This window comes from Equus quagga, chromosome 16, assembly GCF_021613505.1.
Source record: "Equus quagga isolate Etosha38 chromosome 16, UCLA_HA_Equagga_1.0, whole genome shotgun sequence".
In the NCBI taxonomy this organism is placed as follows: Eukaryota; Metazoa; Chordata; class Mammalia; order Perissodactyla; family Equidae; genus Equus; species Equus quagga.
In genome coordinates, this window is record NC_060282.1 from 20361624 (window position 1) to 20385781 (window position 24158).

Consider the following 24158-nt stretch of genomic DNA (forward strand, 5'->3'; position numbering starts at 1 on the left):
CAGCAGACATAATTTGCTAATCAGTACTTTATGTATGTGACTTGTAAGAGAATTTGTTTCATAATGCTTCCTTCTGATTATTAGCATAGTCTTGGAATATTATTTTAAAATACATTAATTAATACATTTAAATAGTTATTAGTAGGTTATGTATTTAAAAATATTTTCTGTTTATATAGAAGATCATTAATTCTAAACTCAAATATGTTGATTCAGCCCTTTCCTTGTATCCTTTATTCCTCTACCATATATATTAGTTTCTTTAAGAGTTTCTGTGTTCTTATATTTTCTTCTAACATGGTTCCTTTCTTATGTTTTCTCTCCCTTCCTATAGTTAATAAAGTTATTTTGTGTGAAACAAATGGCACGTTCCCTGGGTTACAGATGATATGAAGAAGGTCTTTAATGTCTATAAACCTAAACTTGTTCTCTCTTTCTCTTTCTGAATCCTTAGAATTTATACTTAAGTCTTTACAGCTAGAATTACTTGATTGCATGTGTATGTTGGGTCACATTTTTTGGGGGGCGGTACATATGTTTGTAGGTCTGTCTTTTTCTCTCCCCTCAGCTTGTAACCTTGTCACATTTTTTTTTTTAAAGATTGGCACCTGAGCTAATATCTGTTACCAATCTTTTTTTTTCTTCTTCTTCTCCCCAAGCCCCCCAGTACATAGTTGTATATTCTAGTTGCAGGTCCTTCTAGTTGTGGCTTGTGGGATGCTACCTCAGGATCGCCTGATGAGTAGTGCAAGCTCTGCGCCCAAGATCTGAACCGGCGAAACTCTGGGCTGGTGAAGAGGAGCTCACGAACTTAACCACTCGGCCATGGGGCCAGCCCCACGTTTCCCAGCTTCCCCTAATTTTGTATTATGTTTGCCTTTTTTAAGAGGGAAATTTTTAAAATACCAATTTTTTTAATTCAAGTAAATGCAACTAAATTTTTTTTTTTAAGATTTTATTTTTCCTTTTTCTCCCAAAGCCCCCCAGGAACATAGTTGTGTATTTTTAGTGGTGAGTCCTTCTAGTTGTGGCATGTGGGACGCCACCTCAGCATGTCCTGACAAGTGGTGCCATGTCCGAGCCCAGGATTCGAACCAGCGAAACACTGGGCCGCCAAAGCAGAGCATGCGAACTTAACCACTCAGCCACGGAGCCAGCCCCCCAGCAACTAAATTTTTGAAGAACATGAAAACCAAATGCCATGCAGCCCTTCTAATACAGTAAAATTGTTATTAGGATGATATTCAGAGGATATAATGACTTGCTTATTCAGAAAAGATGCTGAGTAGTCTTAACATTGTCAGTTTCTACATAAGACTTTTAAAACGTTAAAAATTTTAAAGACTGATATCTATATCAGTGCTGTCAGAAATGAAAATGTCTGCCATGATGAAAATGTTCTATGTCTGTGCTGTCAAATATGGTAACCACTAGCCACATGTGGCAGTTGACCACTTGAAATGTGGCTTGTGTGACTGAGGAACTGAGTTTTTAATTGCTTTTCATTTTACAACATAGATCTATATTTAAATAAAGTCTCTAGAACATCAGATATTAAAAGCACTAACCCAGAAAATGGATGGAAAATATATATGGGATGCCATTAGCTTTTGTATATAGTAAGGTTTTTTAGTCTGATTTGATGAGAAAATAAAAGGAATAGGAAATTCTCTTGTAGTGCAACCGTGTTCTAACATGCATTGTTTTGGTGGGTTTAACTTTAAAACATGTCATATTATATCCTTGAAATGTGAGTACAGATGATAAATATCGATGTCATATTCCAGATGTCTCCATCAGTAGTTTTATGAAGAGCTTGCATTATATTTGTATACACTATATACCAGGAGGCTCCTAGGAGATTATGAAACACAGGGTGACACTGTGTGGCCTTCTCTTGACAAAACATACATAAAATCACATTCAGATCAACAATGACGATAAAGGGGAAAAGTAAATCATGGAAAGGTTCGTTTGCCATCCTGGGAATGAGTATGGTAGAGAGAAGGGACTTTGTCTTCTCATTAAGTTATGAAGAAAAACACATTATAGCTGTGACTGCATGTACCATGTGTCTTTTCTGGGAGTAAGACTCCCTGGTTTGAATTCCAGCACCACTGCTTATTAGATACATGAAACTGGGGGAGTTCTTTAACCTCACTAAATGTTTCCTCCTCTGTGAAATGAGACTCAGCATTGTAAACAAGACAACAGTGTGATGCACTGACCACTGTACACATTGTAAGTTTTCAGTGAATGTTAATCATTACCATTGTTATAGCTCTGTGACTTATGGAATCAGTCTCATAACTATATGGTCAGGCTTAGTTTATGAATTGCAAACCTCCTGCTCTCCCACCTGGAGGAAACAGGACGAAAGCCTTCCTACATTCTGCTCTAAGCTCCCAGGATGTGAGAGATTATTTGAGCCCCTTATGTAAGTTCTTGTGTAAGCTTAGAAAATTTCTTCCTATTCTAGCTAAAATTGGTACATACATAGATTATTTTTAATTTCTTCCTTTTGTCCTTTTTCTAAATAAAAATAAATTAAACAAATAGAGCCTGAAGAAAATAGTAATGTACAAAATAATGAAAGTTCCTTTTCTCTTGTTGTCACATACCTACTTAGGTCTGTTTCTTTCCTTTCATATCCATGTTGAATTTTAGCCCCCTTGTTTTCATCACCATCTCTAATTATGTTTGCCTTCTTTACATCCCAAGTCATATTTTTCTCATTGAATCTAACTTATATGTTTTTCAGATTGTAAAACTGGCTATTTATGGCATGCTGCCAAAAAACCTTCACAGAAGAACTATGATGCAGAGGTTGCATCTTTTCCCAGATGAGGTAAGTCAGCGGTCATTGGTCATGATGCTCTTCATAGATTTTCAATTAAAATCTTTCTCTCCTTTTAAAATAGTTGCCATAGACTTATTTTCAATAATTTCATGTCAACTTCTGAAATATTTTTTGTATTTTATAGTGAACACATCTTAATAGCAGTTGCTCTTATTTCAAATCATAAAGTGAGCCATCATTGGATTAAAAATTAAAAGTCTATGAATTCTGTTTTCTCATTTTAATAACTGCTTTTTTTGAACTAGGAACTGTGATCAGAGGTTTTGTTAAATCGAGGGTACTCACTGATGATTTCATCAACTATACAAAAGTATAAATTTAGTTTACTTTGTATGTGACCAGTAGCAAGACTTCTATGAATCATGGATTACTAACTTAGGTTTGGTTGCTAATTATTTCCCATGATTGAATTTTAGATTGCTTGTTCTTACTTAAAATTATTTAGCTAAAAAGTACTTGGAAAAAAGTATAAACATTTTTATTACTGTTACACTGTTTTAAGTACTTGCTTTTCTCTTTAGTATAATATATTGCAACACTAGAGGTTCTATAATAAAATAGTTGAGTGCAGGCTCTGGAATCACACTGTTTGGATTAGAATCCATGGCCCACCATTTACTGACTTCGTGGCCGTGGCTAGTTAACTTAGTATCTCTATTTCTCATCTGTGAAATGGGTGCAATAATAGTGCCTCCTTTAAAGATTGTTGTAAGAGGTAAATGAGATAACATTTGTAGAGTGCTTAGACAGGGTCTGGCACACTAAGTGCTAGTTGCTGTCATTACCATGGTTATGATTGTTCTTGTAGTTCCTACCAGAGGAATAGTGTAGAAGTTCATTCCAGAATATCAAATTATACCAACTATTCAAGCTACTTCTGTGCTCTATTGTTAGCTTAAACAGTGCATGAGTAAATTATTCATGCTTTTATCAAAATGGTTAATTTATTACCATTGGTTTGCATGAATGAGTAGAATAATTTCCACTGTTCACTTTACCTCTGAGTTAACAAGTACAGAAGTACAGCATCTAAGAATAAATGACCTTCATGAAATCTCAAGAGTTTTAAAATTCCTGTTCCTGATTGTACTCACTGTTTTTTTAGAAACCGTAATTTCTAAAAGACGTGAAAAATAATGATATTGTTTATCCTAGTTATAAGATAGTGAGGTTTGAATGTGGATGTTTTAAGTATTCATGGTAGTTCAGTTGAACAGTAAATTCCTTTAATAATTTCAGACTATAAAAAAAATGAGCCCATTCCCCAAAAATAGATTGTTATATTCAAAAGCTTGACAACACATTTTACTGTCAAAGCCTTTGGGAAACAGGCACTTAGACATTGCTGGTCGGAGTACAAAATGGTGCAACCCATAAGGAATCTGGGAATTAGGTAACATTTAACAAAAGATATACATAAGGAGATTTGTGCTTGATCCAGCAATCTCGTTTGTAGCAGTTTACTCTGAAGATACACATGATTATTGTTTCTACATTATTTATAATAGTAACATAAATAAATGCTTATTTATAGGAAATCAGATAAACTATGTTATATCCATTCAGTTTGGTAGTATGCAATTATAAAAAAAGAATGACAAATATTTTTATGACTTCACAAGTAATTCTTTCCAGGATATATTGTGAAGTGAAAAGAAGCAAGGTGAAAAAGAATATAGATAGCATACTACCTTTTGTATACATATATTCATATGTATGTTTGTACACACATATGTACTATATCTGCTTTTTGCATAAAGAAACACAGGAAGAATAAATGAGAAAGTGAAGTTGGCTACTTACTGGAGCATGGGCATAAAGAGGTGGAAGGAATACGGAAGAGAATGCAATTTTTTGGAGAATACCTTTTAGATTATTTATTTTTTTACTTTAACTTTTTTCACATTAAGATTTTACGTATTTAAAAAATAAAATAACAGCACCAGTAGAAGTAAGTATAAGCGTCCAGATCTTGTTTTCTAAATGCTGTTCCCTGTTAAAAAGAACCTAGTTCTCCTTGGAGAAATGGTTGGTTCTAAGTCTGGAGCAGAGAAAGAGCAAAGTTATTACAGAGTATACACATGCAAATAGTAAAATAATAAGTAACAGAAGGTAAGGCAGTGCTCAAAACCCAATGGAGAAATATCAAGAGAACATATGAGGCAGCTGGAATTGGTGCCCACTGACCAAATATGGGATTGTGTGAGCCACAAAATGAATGTTATTAATAATATATTACATTGAATAGGAAACAAAAATCTTTGAGCCCATGGTGATAGTCTAAAAATGATTTTTAACTTGTTATAATTTCCCTTCTTCTTTCTGGAAAAGGAAAAGCTCTTCTTTAGGGAAAAATGTCATTGAAAAAAATATAGAAATAATACTAAATTAGAAGAGTGACCATTATCAGCATATTCCATAGTCAGGTAAAGGAAAAGATACTTTTATATTAAAGATATCTGGTAGACACCAACGATAACCAAGAGATCAAATGTGTCATCAATATAGAACAAACTGACATCGTGTCTCTCCTGAGATGAGTGAAGCACTGAAGACCCAACATAATCTATATAGTGTCCTGCCAAAAATATTTAACCTGCATCTACTCATGAGGAAACAATACTGTAAATCCAAATAAAAGGACATTCTGCAACATAACTGGCCTGGACTCTTAAAAAATGTTAATTTCCTGAAAGACAGAAAGAGCAAGGGAGCTCTTCAGATTAAAGGAGACTTGACTTAAGAACATTATGCATGTTAAACAACATAAAAACAATATAATAACTAAATGCAGTTTGTCATCCTTGACTGGATCTTGCATTGGAAAAAAAACATAGACAAAAGATTATTATTAGGCCAGTTTTGGAAATTTGAATATACACTGTATATTAGATAAAAAGTATTTCATCAATGTTAATTTTCCTGAACATGAATTTGTAATGAGGTTACATAGGAGACAATCTTTATATTTAGGAGATATTTGCTGAAATTTTTAGGGGTGAAATATTTGCAAATTACTCTCCAATGGTTCAGCCAAAATGAAAGTGTTTGTGTACATGTGTTTGTGGATAGATAAAAAGAAAGGAAGTGTCGTATTTTAACAATTGGTGAATTTAGGTGAAGGGTAGCTGAGTGTTCGCTGTATTTTCACAACTTTTCTGTAGATTTGAAATTTCTTCAAAAAATACAAAAAAGTAGTAATAAACTAAATGATCACCTCGCCTCTGTGTTTCTCTTTTCTCCTCTTACTCTTTTTCCTGCTCCCCTCTCAGCTTAACCACCCCTTCTGTGCAAGGGACTCTTAAATCTCCATGAGCACATTCAGTCAGCGTTTCTGGGTTATCTTCTCTGCGTGCAGATTAAAGGCTGCACTCCCCCCTTCCTGGTTCCATATGTAATGCCTAATCAACAACTTTCATTCCTCATTTTGCATTGATTTTATTCATTCTTTCAGTGAATTCTTCTAATACTGGGGAAATTTGGTAAGCTCATTTCCATCAAAATTCTATCAATTCAGCAAACATTTACTAAGAGCCCATATGCTCCACACCTTCTATGCTGAGTGAGCACTTGACAACTTTGGAAATTGTCTTTGCAAATAAGGTAGAGATTTTTTAATGGCTTCCCAAAGAAGTGTGACATATTTATAAATTTTTATAAATATCAAACTGGCAGGTAGGCTCCTTCAGGAAGTGAAAAATAAGTCACTTAATATTTCATATGTCCAGGCATCCTCTGCTTGTTCTGATTCTGCATAATTATACGTACAGACTTGAATATGCTGAGGAAGGGATACTAAATATTTTTAAAATGCTTTTCAGTCAAGAAACATTGTCAGTAGTATTGATTATGTTTTGTATGTGTTGATAGTGACTCAGCTTTTCCGAACCATAATTTTAAAATGTGAACTTAAATTTTAAAAGATTTTATTAAAATTTTGCCATAATAATTGAAACAAAAAAACAATCCACTAACTGGGAAAAAATATTTGCAAGTCATATATCTGACAAAGGCTTAATATCCTTAATATATAAAGAACTCTCACAACTCAATCACAAAACATCAAACAACCCAATCAAAAAATGGGCTGGAGACATGAACAGACATTTCTCCAAAGAAGATATACTGATGGCCAATAGGCACATGAAAAGATGCTCGTCATCGCTGATCATCAGGGAAATGCAAATCAAAACTACACTAAGATATCACCTTACACCCGTTAGAATGACAAAAATATCTAAAACTAATAGCAACAAATGTCGGAGAGGTTGCGGAGAAAAAGGAACCCTCATACACTGCTGGTGGGAATGCAAACTGGTGCAGCCACTATGGAAAACAGTATGGAGATTCCTCAAAAAACTAAAAATAGAACTACCATACGATCCAGCCATCCCACTACTGGGTATTTATCCAAAGAGCCTGAAGTCAGCAATCCCCAAAGTCCTGTGCACCCCAATGTTTATTGCAGCACTGTTTACAATAGCCAAGACGTGGAAGCAACCTAAGTGCCCATCAACAGACGAATGGATAAAGAAGATGTGGTACATATATACAATGGAATACTACTCAGCTGCAAAACAGAACAAAATCATTCCATTTGCAATAACATGGATGGACCTTCAGAGAATTATGTTAAGTGAAATAAGCCAGCGAGAGAAAGATAATCTGTGTATGACTCCACTCATATGAGGAATTTAAAACTATGGACCAAGAACAGTTTAGTGGATACCAGGGGAAAGGTGGGGTGGGGGGTGGGCACAAAGGGTGAAGTGGTGCACCTACAACATGACTGACAAACATTAATGTACAATTGAAATTTCACAAGATTGTAACCTATCAATAACTCAATAAAAAAAAAAACTGAAAAAAAAAATTTTTGCCATAATAGGTTTTAGAACACGCCTACCATAACGCATTAGAGCTCTGTAATTCTTTAAAGCTACTTTAAAATTGTATTTTAAATTTTAATAAATTGTATTTATTTATAAATTTTATAAATTTGAATAAATTGTTGTATTCTTAAGACATTGATTAGTCAAAACAATGGTTTATTTCATGCCATGTCCTTGCCCAGGTATTTGATTCTCAACTATAATATGCTCTCTGTAGAGAACTGTAATTTACTGAATAATAATGGGGTTTTTTTTAAGTTTCTGGGAACACACTATAATGAAAAGAGGGAAATATATTTACTGTTCCTGTAGAAATGCCCATAGGACACTTCTGTATTGATATCTTACCATTAGTTCAGTAGAGTCTCTAAAGTTGTCATCCTCACAATACAGTTAATTCCCTTTCCCTTGTTTCTGTATCATGAGCACAATATAAATATTAATTCTTTTGGTTACTCTTACTCTTCATTTTATCATGCCCTTTATTTAGTTCAATTCCTGTTCCTCCTCCTTTCAAAATATCTCTCAAATATATGTTTTACTCTTTAGTTTGCTTTTCATTACCCAAATTCAGACTTTTTTGCATTTTACTTTTTCTTTCATTTTTCTAAACATTTGGATATATAACCAGGGGAAAGCTGTTCTGGGCAGAGGGAATACCATTAATAAAGGCACTAGGATTTGAGTGTAGACCAAGGTATGAAAGGCAAGGAGGCTGATAACTCAGAAGCCATGGGTGTGCGAGTGCAGTGAAGTTGGAGAGGTGGGCTAGAAGTGAGGACCTGGTTTCAGGAGTAATGTTTTAAAAATTGCAAGCCTTTAGAAGCTATGATCTTTTTATTTTTATTTTTTTACATATACTCAGCACCTAGCACAATTTCTGCTTCATAGAAGGAGTTCAATAAATGTTGGCTAAATGACTCAAAGATCCAGCAGATTTTCATTTTCGTGAGTTTTTTCTGGCAACAATATGGAGTATGGGTTGAAAGGTTGTGGCACTGGAAGTAATAGACCCAGTGCATACGTACACGCATCAGATGAAAAATTATGAGAATGAGCCAAGGCAGTACCTTCTTTATAATTGAAGGGAGGGCAATAAATTGAACGGTATGTGGAAAAAATAGATAAAACTTACTGACTCAATAGTTGTCAAAATTGAAGATGTCTAATATATCATGAGAAATATGTTTGTCAAGATTAAAATATAGAGTGTATTATTATAATGAGATTACTTATATCATTGATTTAATGTACTCTTCAGGGATTTTCACAAAGTTTTAACTTAAAGATTATATTGTTTTCCTAATCCTGTAAATATTCCTTTGTTATCTTTTATTACTAAGTATTACTATGGAATACGTTTTAATAAAATTAAGCCTAAATTTTTATTAATGTAGGACATACCAGAAGATATTCTTAAGAATTTAGTGGAAGAGCTTCCTCAACCTCGGAAAGTACCCAGACGTCTCGATGAGTACACACAAGAAGAAGTAGAGGCTTTCCCAAGAGTGTGGTCTCCGTAAGTCTTTCTTTTCTCTTTCCTGTCTTTGTAGTTAGTTTTTTGTTTTTCAAGCTGAGTTTAGTATCTCCTGTTTCCTTAACCAAATGACAAGATCCTTGAGGGTAGGAAGAGTGAACTTTTCTTTACTCCCTTTGATACTCTTTGCAGCTTCTACCTGCAAATAAACTCTAGATGTAGGTGTTAGAACCCAAAGTCTCGAAGTCCTAAGAGTGTGCTGGGTGAGTGCAAGGGTGTTCCTGGGTGCCTGTAATTGTCAGATACTGTGTTTGGGATGACGTGACTTGGATTGACTGTAGTCTCTTGGAATGATAAATGAATTGTTATTACCTAAAACACAGTAAAGAATATCATCTAATGAAAAGTCATTAATTCTGGGTACTTACAGATAATCTTGATCCAAAAAGAAAAACACAGTAAAAAACACTTTTTGCTCTCCCCTATGCAGTTTCCTCTACCTGCAGTCCGGAAGGCTGCTTAGATTTGACGCACTATCTCCCATCTAATTGTTTCCAGGCTTCGTGACCTGGCTCCTCTCTATCTCTTCAGCGTAAATTCTTCCCACTCCACTCCACTGTTGTAGTGATAGCAGGCTGTTTAAGATCAGTACCCGTTTTATGCAATTTAACTCTTCCTTGCCTTTTCTGCTATTACTTATTCATAAAACAATATGTGTTCACCTCATCATATGGTGTAACTCATTCTTAAGACTTTAGTTGAGATATCTTCTCCTTTAAGAAGTCTTGCCTAAATATCAAGACCAGACTAAGTGCTCAACCGTCTTCTGCTATAGTTCCTGCTGTGTAATTCTGTCACTTCCACATTTAGCTCCTGAAAAGCAAGGGCTCCATCTTGCTCATCATTGCATCTCCAGTGAACAGAACAGTATTTCACATGATAGAGCCTCAGAAGTGTATGCAGAATTTACACAGTAAGTCTAGAGGGAACCACACATCCTCATTGCTTGATCTACACAAGACAGCTAATCTTCCTGTAGATATTACCCTCTGTACTTTGAAAATCCTATCTCTTTATTGACTCTGGCCAGATAGGTTCATGAAAATCTAAGCCCAAGTCTGGCTTATGTGCAGGAATCTAATACTTGACTCTCTCCTCATGCGTATATGTGTATCATCAAACTCTTTCCACACAAGAAAAGTCTTTAGGGTAGTCTGTTTAAATCTTTTTGACTTTGCTGACTTGTGTCAAGGTTCTCCTTTGTTAATTCTACAAATGATGAGCAAAATAATATTATTAGTGATCATTTAGTGAGCTCTTTCCAATTGTCCTGCACTCTGCTTAGGTGGTTTACGTGCATTGTATCTAAATCTCTCCATGAGCCTATAACGTAAATATTCCTATCTTTAAGAGTGCGCCAGGGGTCAGCTGGTTTGTAGTACAGCCTGCATTTGAACCTAACTGTGTCTGCTTCCAAAGCTGAGTTCTTTTCACAGAAGCAAACTACTTCATTAATTTGTTTATTCAACAAATACATATTAGCTACCTCTACTATGCAAAATACTGTAATAGGCACTGAGGCACACTTTGGAGAAATTACCATTAAAGCAATTATTTAATTCACTTTCACAAACTTTTATTGAGTTTATACTATGTGCTACACCTTTTGATAAATGCCTGGGATATACAGATGATGAAACATTTAAATGTAACTTCCTCTAGAAGTCCTTCCTGTACTCCTTGAACTGGTTAGGCTTCCATTATAGGGTCTCAGTGTACACTTTCCTTTTCATTTACTGTATTTATTCTAATGTAATTAAATATTTGTGTGATTATCTGTTTAATGTCTTTCCATTAACTAAACTCCCTGAGGGAACTGTATATTATCTTGTTTAGCACTGAGCACAGTGCCTGGCTCATTAAGTATAAGTAGGCACTCAGCAAATATTTATTGAATGAACAAATAAAGAAATAAAATATCCTTTTAACAACTTTTACAAATGAAGTTAGGGAGGAATCTCTAGAAGATACGAAGTGAAGGTAGTAAAATGCTCCAATTTAATACTAATTTTTGATGTTAGAATCAATGAAATTGACTAGCCTTAAAAACATTTTATTATTTTTGTTTCTGTTCAGTGTATCATCTGAATTATCTGGCTGCTTTTCACTTGATAGCAAATGACTGATTAATAAAATATATGTGAAAGACTAAAAAATTGATTTTATTGTATCTGGTATTTTTATCAGCTAGTTACCAGGACACATTCTCATGATAAGTATTTCCCTCTGAAATAAGGAAGTGCATTTCCATCATTCCCTTGTGTTCCAGTGTTGATTGCTTGACAGTGACATAAATCATAGACCAGAAACCATATATTATGTGACCTGATTTGATTCTAACAACTAAGTAAAGCATGAGGTGATTGTCTCCTTTCTTTGGCTCCTTTTTAGATGTCTGTTTAATAGCTTGCCTTCTTGTCAAAACCAGAGTCTATTTTAAATTCTTTTTATTTAAATTCATTTTTTTATCCAGATTATATAGTGGTTTATTTAGATAAATCAGTAGTTTGTAAAAATAAAATGTTTTAAAATTTGTTTTACATGCATGATAGTTACAATTTTTACCCTTTGGTATCTAAGAGATGAGGCTTCTGTACTTTATAAATTTTAAATTTTAGGAAAAGTAAAGTAATTTTAATTTAACTTGTTCGTAGAGATTTACATGGTCATTTATTCAAGACACGTCAAACGTGCTTTTTCCTACTTAAACTACATAGAACTTCTCGTTAAATCTGAACCCATATAAATACAGAATGTTTTTCTAGGAAGATGTAAACATTTTTAAAAGTTCCTTAAAAGAGATGTGGAATTTGCCACAAATTGAAGTTAACCCCTAATTAATGGAAACCATTTATTAGCTTAGATTTACCACCCTGGAATCTAATCTTTACTAGGAATTCACGTAGTATAGACTTTGCACATAGCATAGACAACAGTTCTGCTGGTGACAAATTCTGTTAGTTTTCCTTCATCTGAAAATGACTGTATTTTTTCCTTCATTCCTAAAAGATATTTGCACTGGATATAGAATTCTGGGTTGCCAGTGCTTTTCTTTCACCTCTTTAAAGATGTTGTTTACTTTCTTCTGGCCTCCTTCATTTCTGATGAGAAATCTGTGGACACTGGTATCTTTGTTCCCTTATATGTAATATGTTATTTTCCACCCTCAGGGCAAAGCCATAAGAGGAAAAAGAAAATGCAGAACGCATCCCCATGCTGGTTGCTTTTCCAAGTTTTAATTCCCTTCCATAATCCATCTGTGTTTTTACTTTTCAGAACCCTTGGATAGTTGTTTGTTTTGGTTTGGCTTTTGAATTTAGTTCAGAGTTTATGGTTATAATTAGTGGGAGAGATGGGTTATAAGGGATTTACACCATTCTGGTAAAACTGGAACTCCTTTTCGGTTTTTTCACAGCATTTATCACTATCCAGAGTAATCTCATGTATTTATATGCATGTTTATTGTCCCCCTACATTACTAGCAATAAAAAAAGTAGCAAGCACTAATAAAGGGTTTCTTATGTGCTTTCTATGGTATTAACCTATTTAATCCTGGCAGCAATCCAGTAAGTGAGTACAAGTTTTTTTTTAAGGAGAATGAGTGTGAAAAGTGCTCCCACTCCTTTTATTTAGCAGGCTTCCATTTTACTGCACTCCTTTCTGAGTAGGTGCAATATTCCAGAATACTTTGCTTTGATGAGTTAGTACAATTTTTATCCCCATTTTTTTATAAATAATAAAATGTAGGCATAGAAAGATAAAGTAAGTTGCCTAAGATCAGACAATTGTAAGTGATGGATTAGGGATTCAGGCCTAAGGTGACTAGCTCCTGCATCGTGGCCCTAACGACTCTGCTGGAGTGCCTCTTGTAGCATCTTAAGTAAATGTACTTGAGTCATATCTAGTTCTCAAATGTTCTGCTTTAGAAAGTTATATCCTAAAAAAGTATTTTAAGTAGTCTTTGCAGTTTTGTTAGATTACCGTACTGTATGAAGTTCTATAAATCTAAGTATGTTATATCTGATTGTCTTATAGAAACACCATCATAAATGAATTTATATTCGTAACCAAGACGGTTATGATACTTTTTTTAACTAGAAATACCAAAAGTGCTCTTTAATCAGAGATGTGACCAAACATATATTATGCATTTGGAGTTATATATCATGAATATTCTGAAGTGTGTTCTAAATCAGTAAAACCAGGTAGTATAGTAATATAATAACCATTCACAACAGATTATATTTAGTGTTATTATAGTCGAAGAGTATTGATCAAAGTGCTCATGTTACTAAGTGATTCCTGGTTCATTTAAAACAAATTAGAAGGTGACAGAGTGCCTTTATTATATTAATGGAATTAGAAAGGGCTTTTCTGTAATATTTTTAAGGAGACTTTTAAAGAAACTTAGAGCTACTTGATGCATTTTTGAGTTACTACTCTGGGAATCGATTTTCCTGCTCTTACTTTTCCTTCCAAATTTCCCTGTGGCAAGAATATGCGTTAAATACCGGGCTCTTCTTTATGCTGTATTAAAGTTTTGATCTTTCTCAAAAGTAGCCACACAACATATGTTAACTTGTGTTCCCAAAATAATAATATGGGTATACACTTAGGCATTACCCTTTGAGGGTATATCATGGTATACGTATACTAGTCATTTAACATTAATCATTCAACATTTCATTCTTCTGCAGATTAGAACTGACATTAAGTCCAATTACTTCTTATTACCATGGCATGCATGTGATCAGGAAAAAATATGCATTTTTGGATTAACCAAAAACTTGTCTAAGAAATCGATGATCTTTTAGTTCAAGGCTAATAGAACGTTCCAAAATGATGAAAAAGCTCTATATCTGTGCTAATATAGTAGCTCCTGACCACCTGTGGCTCTCGAATACTTACACTTTGGCCAGTGTGACTGAGGAACCAAATTTTTAATTTTATGTAATTTTGATTTTAAATTTCGGTAGTCTCATGTGGCTAGTGACTACTTTAATGGACTCTGCCATTTCTTTTGTTTGCCATTTAATAAAGTTCTAGTATTAAATATTATATGCATTAGAATTAAAATATTTGTCACACCATGCAATGCAATCCATTTAAAATGGGATTTCTCATTACTGGTAATCTGCTTTCATGAGAAAAAACTTTTTTTCTCCTTTTGGAGAAGGAACCTGCTTAGAATATACTTTTGTTCCACTCAAAATAGCTAAGTCAGCAATATAATCTTCCTTTGGAATGTAGTAATTGGAATTTGTTCAAGAGATCTGATGGTGAATCTGCAGAGACTTGACTGAGACAGATGTACCTGCATTGCACCATAAATAAATAGACACAAAAATAGCTTGCTTTGGTTTTTGTTTCCCTAGCAATAAAACTTAAAATATTTTTATAGTATAAAAATGTACATATTGTAATTGGACCTATTATTAGCTTTTGGTTAAATGTGAGTTTATTAGCTTTTCTATTAGAGACAAAAAGCTTTTGAGCAACAGTAACAATTGTCAGACTAAGCTTTGAACCCAGTAGTGATTTGACAAGATGGTTTTAATCTTAATTAAAAGCTACCATTGTTGTGATTTCATTTAAATTATTTTAAATCACTTACAAAAGTTATATTCTCTCAGGTCTAATTTCAGCATACTTTAGATTTTCGTATGCTCATTGTTTACTCATTTTAAAAACAGTGGTAGACGAGGAAAGAAACTAATATTTATGAGAAAACTGTAAATTTCTTTTATAACTAAAAGCAATTTTCTCATATGAAACATATTGCCCATACATGTCAAAGTAGATACATGTTTGCCATGTGCAAGTGGTGATAGTAGAGGATGCTCTTAGAATTCATTTCTCAAAGAAAAAACAACATGCTTTCTTCACAATTCACTTACCTGAGATTGTAGCTTTCAAATGGTCATCCTGTTTTAATATTATCAATAATTATTTCCGTAGTCATTGCAGTTTTGCTAGCACATTACAAAACCACAATAATCATGGAAATTATAATGCTGTCACTGTAATGGAAATTTTCTAATTTGTAGAGTAAAAATAAACCTTGGATCATTTTAAACTTTTTATTTTCGTTTTTACAAAATTCTGTAGGAGACCTTTAGGGAAAATAGGTATGTGGAAATTTCCTACTTGAATTGCTTCACGTTAGCCACAAAGTGATGAAATAAAACCAAAAAAGAAGTGTATTTTTTATTCCTCACTCGTTAAATATGTAATGCTTTATTTTAAGAAAAACCCTCACCTTTGTAGAGAAACTAAGTGTGGAAAGTTTCACCATCAGTAAATGCTTGAAAACAGATGTTGATAATGAAAACTCATGTTCCTGGTATTTAACCCTCTTTACAGAGTATGCCTGCAGGAGAGAGGTGGCAAGGATGAAAGCGAGGAAGAGGTGTGAGGACAACCGGGACTGGCCCTGGAATTGTCTTTCCTGAAAGTAGGATTAGGTTTAGGGAGTTTAATAGGTAATCCATGCAGCTCTGTAAAAAGAAAACAGGCTTCCAGATGCTGGGAACGTTACTACTAGAAAAGGGACTTGCTGAGCATCTGTCCAGTCTGTAGTTCTAGAAGAGAGCAAGGATTTAAGTTCAGTGCATGCCCTCTGATACAAAAGCTACTAATCCTAAAAAGCTACAGATTTTAATCTACAGTTAAATTAATACCCAGAAGAAACTTTTTACTGATGCCTTTATAAAATGTGCTTCAGATCAGAGACTTAAATAAAGACAGTAGAGAAGGATTTTTACCTTTTCAAAACCCATGAGGAGCTGGGATCTGGACATCTTCAAGATTTTCCATAATTTTCTGCTCATCTAGTCATGTGGCATTTTCCTACAAGATTTAACTTAATTTGCTGCTCTTCACAGTCAGAAGTTATTAACTGGACTTGGGGAGCAAGGTTACTTTCCAACTTTCCCATCATTTCAACCAGCTCAGCATTGGCTTAAACCATAGACCTCAGGATTTCCAGGGCTGAATTTTGCTCAAATTAGGCATCTAAACTGTTCTAAACCATTCTTTTGGGTATGAACAGATTAGGACTGGTTATTAAAATAAAAAGCAATCTCTATTTAAACAATAAAAACCAAGTCATTTTCAGTCCTAGCTGATAGAATTTATGACTTATAAGTGATAATTGAATGTAACAAAATATTCCTGTTCATTTTTTTTTTCCTTTTTCTCCCCAAAGCCCCCCGGTACATAGTTGTATATTTTTTAGTTGTGGGTCCTTCTAGTTGGATGCTGCCTCAGCGTGGCTTGATGCGGGGTGCCATGTCCGCACCCAGGATCCGAAGTGACGAAACCCTGGGCTGCCGCAGCAGAGCACATGAACTTAACCACTTGGCCACAGGGCCAGCCCCATTCCTGTTCATTTTAAGTGAAGAAACAATTAATAATTTGATTTTTAAAAATTTGTAACAATCTTATGAGTTTAGTTTTTTAAAAAAGCACTGGTGAACTTTTTCTGATCCAACTGGCGGTACAGTGCCTGGAGAAATGAGTATAAAGGCACTGTTACTCTGCCTCCCTATTCCTGTACAGCTAACATCTTTAGTTCTAGGAATATGTGATGTCACCAGATTCCCTGGAATGGTTTATTCTAAATAATTCCACCCATATAATAGAAATGACTTAAAACTCAATCAAACTGACCATTTATTGTTCTTAAGGTTACTCCACCATCCAAATTTTATTCTTGTCTTTTAAATGTTTGGTTGGAGTAGGCATTATACTGAGAAATATTATTTGGGAGTAAAAAGACATAAGACCTAAGGGAGAATAAAATATTTTTGAGATTTATTGCACTTAAGTTATACCCAATTTCATGGATTTACAACTGACATTTGAAGCATTTTTCCCTTGGAAAATAAATTATATTAATGGGACAAATAATATTAAGTGTCTCTAATTGAACTGTGACATAAACCATGTGTTTTATAGGTTTATATTTCATTTTATTCATAGACCAAATGGATTTTTCCAACTGTTTCACAATAAAAACTGAAATCTCCCAAAAGGTTTTTCCTGAGGTCAAAAGATAAATTTTTTTTATAGAAATGTCCCTGTTTTCAAGATAATGTAAAGCTATTGGCCCCTATCATTTCTGTGTTCTGATTTGAGCCTCTGCATTTTTGAGACGTACTTATTTCATTTAATGTGTGGCAGACAGCATTTTGCATAGGGGCATCTATGATAAAGGATTTGCCATAGAAAATTGAGAATTACGTAAAATATGGTGTGATTTTAACTGTTTTTGAGCAATCACAAGCACCATAGAATACATTCTATAGCTCAGATAGGCCTTTTTGTACGTTCTGTTTCCTAATTCAAAAAAGTGATATTATTTTTTAAAGTTATATTGTTTAAAGGCAGTTTTCTGCTGTTGACAAGTATTAAGTGCAAAATGAATTACTGCTATAGAACATTTAATAGCTATGAAAGGGGGCCGCCCCGTGTCTGAGTGGTTAAGTTCGCGCTCTCCGCTTCGGCAGCCCAGGGTTTTGCCGGTTCGGATCCTGGGCGCGGACATGGCACCGCTCATCAAGCTATGCTGAGGCAGCGTCCCACATGCCACAACTAGAAGGACTCACAACTAAAATATACAACTATGTACTGGGGGTCTTTGGAGAGAAGAAGGAAAAATAAAATATCTAAATTAGTGGGTATGAAAGTTTAGGACAATTTAGAAAATGAATTAGAGAAAGTCTTCTGTTGGTTCATTCTTCGAAGATTCATTAATCTCCCAAGTATACCCTGAGCACAGATATGAAAGCTTAAAACTTTTAGCTTCCACTTCAGAGGTCAAAATGTATGTGTGTCTGTGTGGTCTCCCCCTATTAGAAAATGCACTCTCTAAAGACAGGACTTTATCTTGCTCACTGCTGTGTTCCCTGTGCCCACAGTTGAACCTGACACTCAATAATCGTTGTTGAATGGATGAATGAAATTTTATTCCACTGAAGGAGGAATTGACTTTTAATTGATGAAGTGTGATAAATTCATATTTTGGTGTTTGCTGTTTATTTAAAGCTTGCTTAATAACCAAAGCTAAAATACAAATTTTTGTTAACAGTCTGTGGTTTAGTATAACTCTGATATATCCAATTTTGGATACTTTGTGTTACAAATATAAAGAAAAGATCATGGTAATTTTGTTAAACTATAACTATATTTCTGTTTCTGTCAAAGAGTAAATTTCTATGGAAAAAACACAAAAATTAATAGATACTAGCTTTCAGGGCCAGCCCTGTGGCCAAGTGGGTAAGTTCACATGCTCCTCTTCAGCAGCCCAGGGTTTGCTGGTTCGAATCCTGGGCACAGACCTACACACCACGCATCAAGCTATGCTGGGGCAGCATCCCACATGGCAGAACTAGAAGGACCTACACCTAGGATGTACAGCTGTGTCCTGGGGGGCTTTGGAGAAGAAAAAAAAAGAAGATTAGCAACAGATGTTAGCTCAGGGCCAATCTTTATTGAAAAAAAAAATAGACATTAGCTTTCTGTAACAGCATTTGAAATGTCTCTTCAGAAGTTTCCTGAGATTATTCTAGAATGCTGTTATTATTTAGAAATATATTAACTTTATATGATGTTATCTTGTATTTTAAAACTTCATGATTTATTATTTGCAATGAAAAGTGAAAAACTAAGGCAAATATAGACTATAAATTCACCCATTATTCCTCTGACAAAAGATTAAGCCGTTTCATTAAAGTCATTAAGGTTTCAAACAACATTAAGCATCCGTAGTATAAAAAATATACTAGAAGCCAGGTTTCTTGCTTTTAAAAATTCTTTAATCTAGTAAGGAGATTAGGTAGATCTAAATATAGGATAGGATAGATATGTAAGCAACATAATCCGACAATTCAATTCTGATTAATATAGTGTTGCCATATATGGATTAGCAACTTTTAAAGAACCTAAATACAGTGACATTTACTCACTTGCTAAAGCTACATGAACTACAACTTAATCTTTCTTTGATAATAGATACCAAAAGAATATCAGTATCCAGTACACATTATCTTAATTAAAAATTAGTTATTATTCTATCAGAAAAGCATAAAACTGCATGTTAATAAAGTCCTCTGGTGGGTAAAGAGCCAGGAACGATATTGCAGATCAAATGGAATCATTTCTAGCTAAGGAGGAAGTATGTTAGCTTCTGTTAGGCACGGCGTAGTTTTAGAAATTTCTTACTGAAGATGCCTCTGGCTTCTTCAACATCTTCAAATAGTCATCTCCTGTCTTCTCAGTCACTCTGTCTGAGGTCTGAGGTGAACCCTTGCTAGTCATCGTGTGGTCCATAGACCAGCACTGCTTCACACAGGAGCTTGTTAGAAATGCAGAATCATGAGCCCCTCCACAGACCAACTGAATCAGAATCTGTGTTTTCCCAAGAGCCCAGGTAATTTGTATGCCCACAGAAGTTTGAGAAGCACTCAGGTAAATAGTCCTCCCCTCCTCTTTCTTATGTTAACTTGGATTTCGTTCTTTTAGTAGAAGGAAGTAAGAATACAAACGTGTGTATGTGTGCCAGCTTTGGTTTGTATGTGGAGAGAGAAATATCACCACATTTAGTGTAAAAAACTTACTTTTCCCCTTAAGGGTATCTCCGAAGCCCTGTAATATGGTTAATTGTCTCCAGTATGATTTGATGTTTCTAGCTATGCCAACATCTAAAGTATCTAGGCCCTTGGCCAGGGGACTGTTTTCTCCCTTTGGAAGCTAATTAACCATCTGCAAAAGATCCTGATTACTTGTCAATAGCAAAAGGAAGGGATGAGTTTGCAAACAGTGTGTCATTTTCAAGGCAGTCACTGTACTCTAATGACAGATATCTTACAAGCATCCACTACATGCTGGGCACAGTGCTAATTACTGGAAGCATGAAATCAATTATATTGGGACCCTGCCTTCAAAGGAACTGACAGCCTAATAGGAGTCATGTAGAGTAAAAGGGTGCTTGCAAGCACTGCAGTCAGAAGTCCGCCCTAGATCCCTACTATCAATTTCCTAGCTGTGTATCCTTAGACAAGTTACTCAGCTCCTCTGAGCCTCAGTTTTGTCAACTGTAAAATGGAGTTGATAGGGTGTCTTTCTTACAAATAAGCATAAAATGAGATAATGCATGTGAAGTAGTTAGTATACTTCGTGCTATCTAATAGGCACTCAGCACATGTTATTACATAAGTAACAATCCATTTACATAAGTAAGGGCAAGCATAATTTCAGAAACACTGTAATAGGAGTATGCATGAAGTTCCCTGGCAATCTCAGAGAAAGGAGCCCTGTCTACGTTAGAAAGAAAGAGTTGTGGAGGGCTCCCCAGGGATGTGATTTTTGAGGTGAATTTGGAAGGATGAATCAAGTCCCTTGGGCAGAGAAAAGAACAGAGATATTCTAAGCAAAGAAAATCTCAGGTCCCCAAGTCCAGAGGTGTGCAAGTTTTTATCTGGGCCATAGCAAGTAGTGTGGTGGGGCTAGAATGTAGAGGGATAGGGTGTAGAAAGAATGACTCAGAAAGGTTAGCTGGGGCCATGTTATGGAGGGTTATATATTGAATTCCAAGGGGTTTGAATTTTGACAAAGCAGTGGAGGGCTATTGAAGATTTTTAAGCAGGGCCACTTGATATGTGGAAATGGGATGGAAAAGAAAGAATCTATGTTAGAGACCACCTTTGCCTCATTTCTCCTAAACTCCAAATCCTAATTACTAGCTGCCTGCCATGTCCAGATTTTATCATATTCAAAACCAAGATTCTTTCCTTCAGAATCTGTTCTTCTGCCTCTATTCCCTATCCTGAAAAATTAAATAGCACTGCCCTACACTGAGTTCTTCAAGTCCTTGGATTGTCATTTTCCAGTAGCTCCTTGCTCCGTCATCTCCCTGGCCCTTCCCTCTTTCTCTCTTCCTCCCCTCTCCCCACCAAACATGTTCCCTTTCTGCTTCCTAAATCCTGAACCTGACCCTTCTTCTCCCTCATCACTGCTACGGCCCTAACTGAGCCCTCATCTCCATCCTCCTCAGCTCCTCCGAAAAGTCTTCAAACAAATTTGGGCTCTGTTAGCCCTGCATGGCCTTCAGGCCTCTGCTTACATGACAGATTACATGCTTCATACATATTTCCAATTTTATTTCTAAATTCCATTAAAGGGTGCTTTTCTCATCTCCTTGTAACCTTTGGTGTGGAAACAAGTGGACGGTGACTAAGCACATTTAATTTATTGAGTGGACTTGCCGAGATTTCTTGTTAGGACTTTGGCTTAGAAGATTTCTTTCCAGTGGCATCGCCACCACCATTTTGGAATTATATGAACCAGCTGGACAGGAGAGTAAATTGTTTCTTAAAGCGTACTAGTGTCTCTTGCCAGGGAACTGCTTTGGTTGTATTCTCACATACCAGAGATTAAAAGAATACACTTTGGAGCTGCTTTTAGTTATCACATCAAACTTTCATCTCCCAGACTTTGGATGCAGTTTTTACATTTGGAAAGAGATTTCGAAAACAGTGACAAAATTCTGCAGTTTCTCTTCTTGTTTTTATAGGATGGCTGATATGGTGAAGCATATTTGGCTGTTTTCCCAGATGAGCACCTCTGTTCCTCAGAGTTAAATAACAACTTTAAATTGTACTGTAGCTCATTTACTCAGCCGCTAGACTGCTGGCCTTCATAGCTGGGCTGTCTGATATCTTGTGAGCATTTTGTCTAAGAAAACAAGACGTAAATGCAGAAGGGGACTAGATGAATTGTTTCAGGGCAGAGTTTTTTTTTTTATAGGAACTCAAACTATTGAATATTTTTATAACTATTTCAAAAAAAACTATTTAGCTACTTATTACTAACTTCCTTCTGAAAATTCCATTTGAGCTCCACGCCTACAAATAGACCATGTAGAAGATGACAGGACACTTTAAAATTGTTTGCATTTTGTAATTTCCTATTCTTCTTTTTCTCCTTTGTTATGATTTGACATTTCCCTGAAAATGTTCTTTGTTTTAATTTACTACTGGAAGCAACTTTCAGGTCTGATTAATCCTATAAATATATAAATGAGGAAAAGACCAGTAATATGTATATAATTAAAATATCAACAAGCTGATGTTTATACATTTATTTTGTATGTGTATCATAATGAAAATTAAATTTAGCATATGATAAAATAGAGAAATTACTCATTCAAAATTTGCCTTTATTAGGTAAATCCATCTCATCGATTTTACAGATCACAGTAATCCTTTCTTTGAAAAGGACTTTAGGAAAAAATGCTCTAAAATAGAAATTGGATTCAAATTTTTTAAGTTACTAAATACATTCACGCATAGGTACAAGATGGCCTATATTTAGTCTCTCTAAAGAACTTGGGAATTGTCACTGAGCCATTCTGCTTTGTAATGATTTGGCTTTAGTGGTTTTAACCAAAATTTTAGATATAGTGTTTGTAGATATTTCTCAATAAACAGTTGCTTTCATATTAAATTGGAAAAATAATCTTCCTTCATCAGACAGGAAAAAATGAAATAATGATTCATGAAGAAATAAATGTTGATTTTTGTCTTTCAGACCTGAAGATTATCGGCTATAGAAGAATGAAAGTTGCAGAAAATAACAGTGAGGTGATTGAAACTTTTTCCTGGTGAATTTCTCCTAACCTCCAGGGAAGAATGAACCAAGTGTTACATATTGACCAGGAAGTTGTTATGAGTGCTGACCATTTGTGGAGAAAGGTCAGGAAAGGATATTCCTCCCATAGGAAATTGCAATAAAATACATTATTTTATAGAATTATTTTATTGTATAATCTGATTTGAGTATTATAAATGATGATAAGAATAAAATTGCTGACTTGGTTAACTATTCAATTTTGCATTTAATGAAAAAACAAACCCTAGGTAGCATTGCAGTGAGAGTTGCCAACAAGGGCCAGTTCGTGCAGATTTCCTCAAGTTCTGGATCACTCTTCTTGCCACCTGGGAAAACAAGCCCCACCTTCACTTTTCCTTTCAGTGTCTATTTTATCTAACCTGCCATTCATCTGAGTTCATCCCTCCAGCCCAGTAGGGTAAGGTTTGGCGTGAGGTATTTACCTACTGCTGCCATCTTTTTCCATATAGCCTCTTTGGTTTCCATGACACAAAAATAACAAAATAATGCCTATCTACTACCTTAGCAATCTCACTGCCCTGCCTGTGATGCTGTTTGTAGACCTCTACTCTGTCTCACCATATCTCTCTTATTGGCTTCTATTAATTCTGTGCTGGCCACTTAGATTGGCCTGCTGGAATAATATCCCTAGCAAAATCTCTACTCTAGAGATTAAGATACTGAGCTACTGTATTTGGACATTTTTATGGGAGTTTGTTTTTTTTTTCTTGCCCTAGCCAGCCTAGGAGTGAGTTTGCAACCACTTTTGCCATTCATTCAGCAAACATGTATTGAGTGCCTGCTCTCTGCCAGGCACAGTGCCAGGCATCGGGGGAACAAATCACACATGTCTTCCCCCAACACAGACCCCACCAAAAAACATACAGTCTATTGCAGGCTAGAAGGGAGCTGAGAGAGACTTGTAAATAAGTGTACCTGGGTGTCAGAGGCGCTGATGTAACAATGTGTGACCCAGGATGTAAGTGTGTTTAAGGGAAAAAAGTAACTAGCATTAAATAGAAAGCATTGCTAGGAAGCACCTGCTAATGTGCCAAACACAACAGCTTTATATAAATTAATTCATTTAATTCATACATAAACCCTAAAATGTACATAATGTTATCCTCCTCATTGAAAAATGGGCACACTGAGGGACCAGCCCCATGGCCTAGTGGTTAAGTTCAGCACGCTCTGCTTC

At 35.2% G+C, this 24158-nt stretch overlaps 1 protein-coding gene across 1 annotated transcript in view; it reads left to right on the forward strand.

Annotated features, from left to right (window-relative positions):
* The window catches only part of MRPL13 (mitochondrial ribosomal protein L13), a 43875-nt gene extending 20702 nt beyond the window's left edge, over window positions 1-23173 (forward strand). Inside the window, exons 5-7 of the mRNA XM_046641614.1 lie at window positions 2762-2848; window positions 9150-9271; window positions 22880-23173. Coding sequence (XP_046497570.1) covers window positions 2762-2848; window positions 9150-9271; window positions 22880-22901 — 231 coding nt within the window. The 3' untranslated portion in view covers window positions 22902-23173. The remainder of the gene's footprint in view (window positions 1-2761; window positions 2849-9149; window positions 9272-22879) is intronic.
* The last annotated feature ends 985 nt before the right edge of the window (window positions 23174-24158 follow it).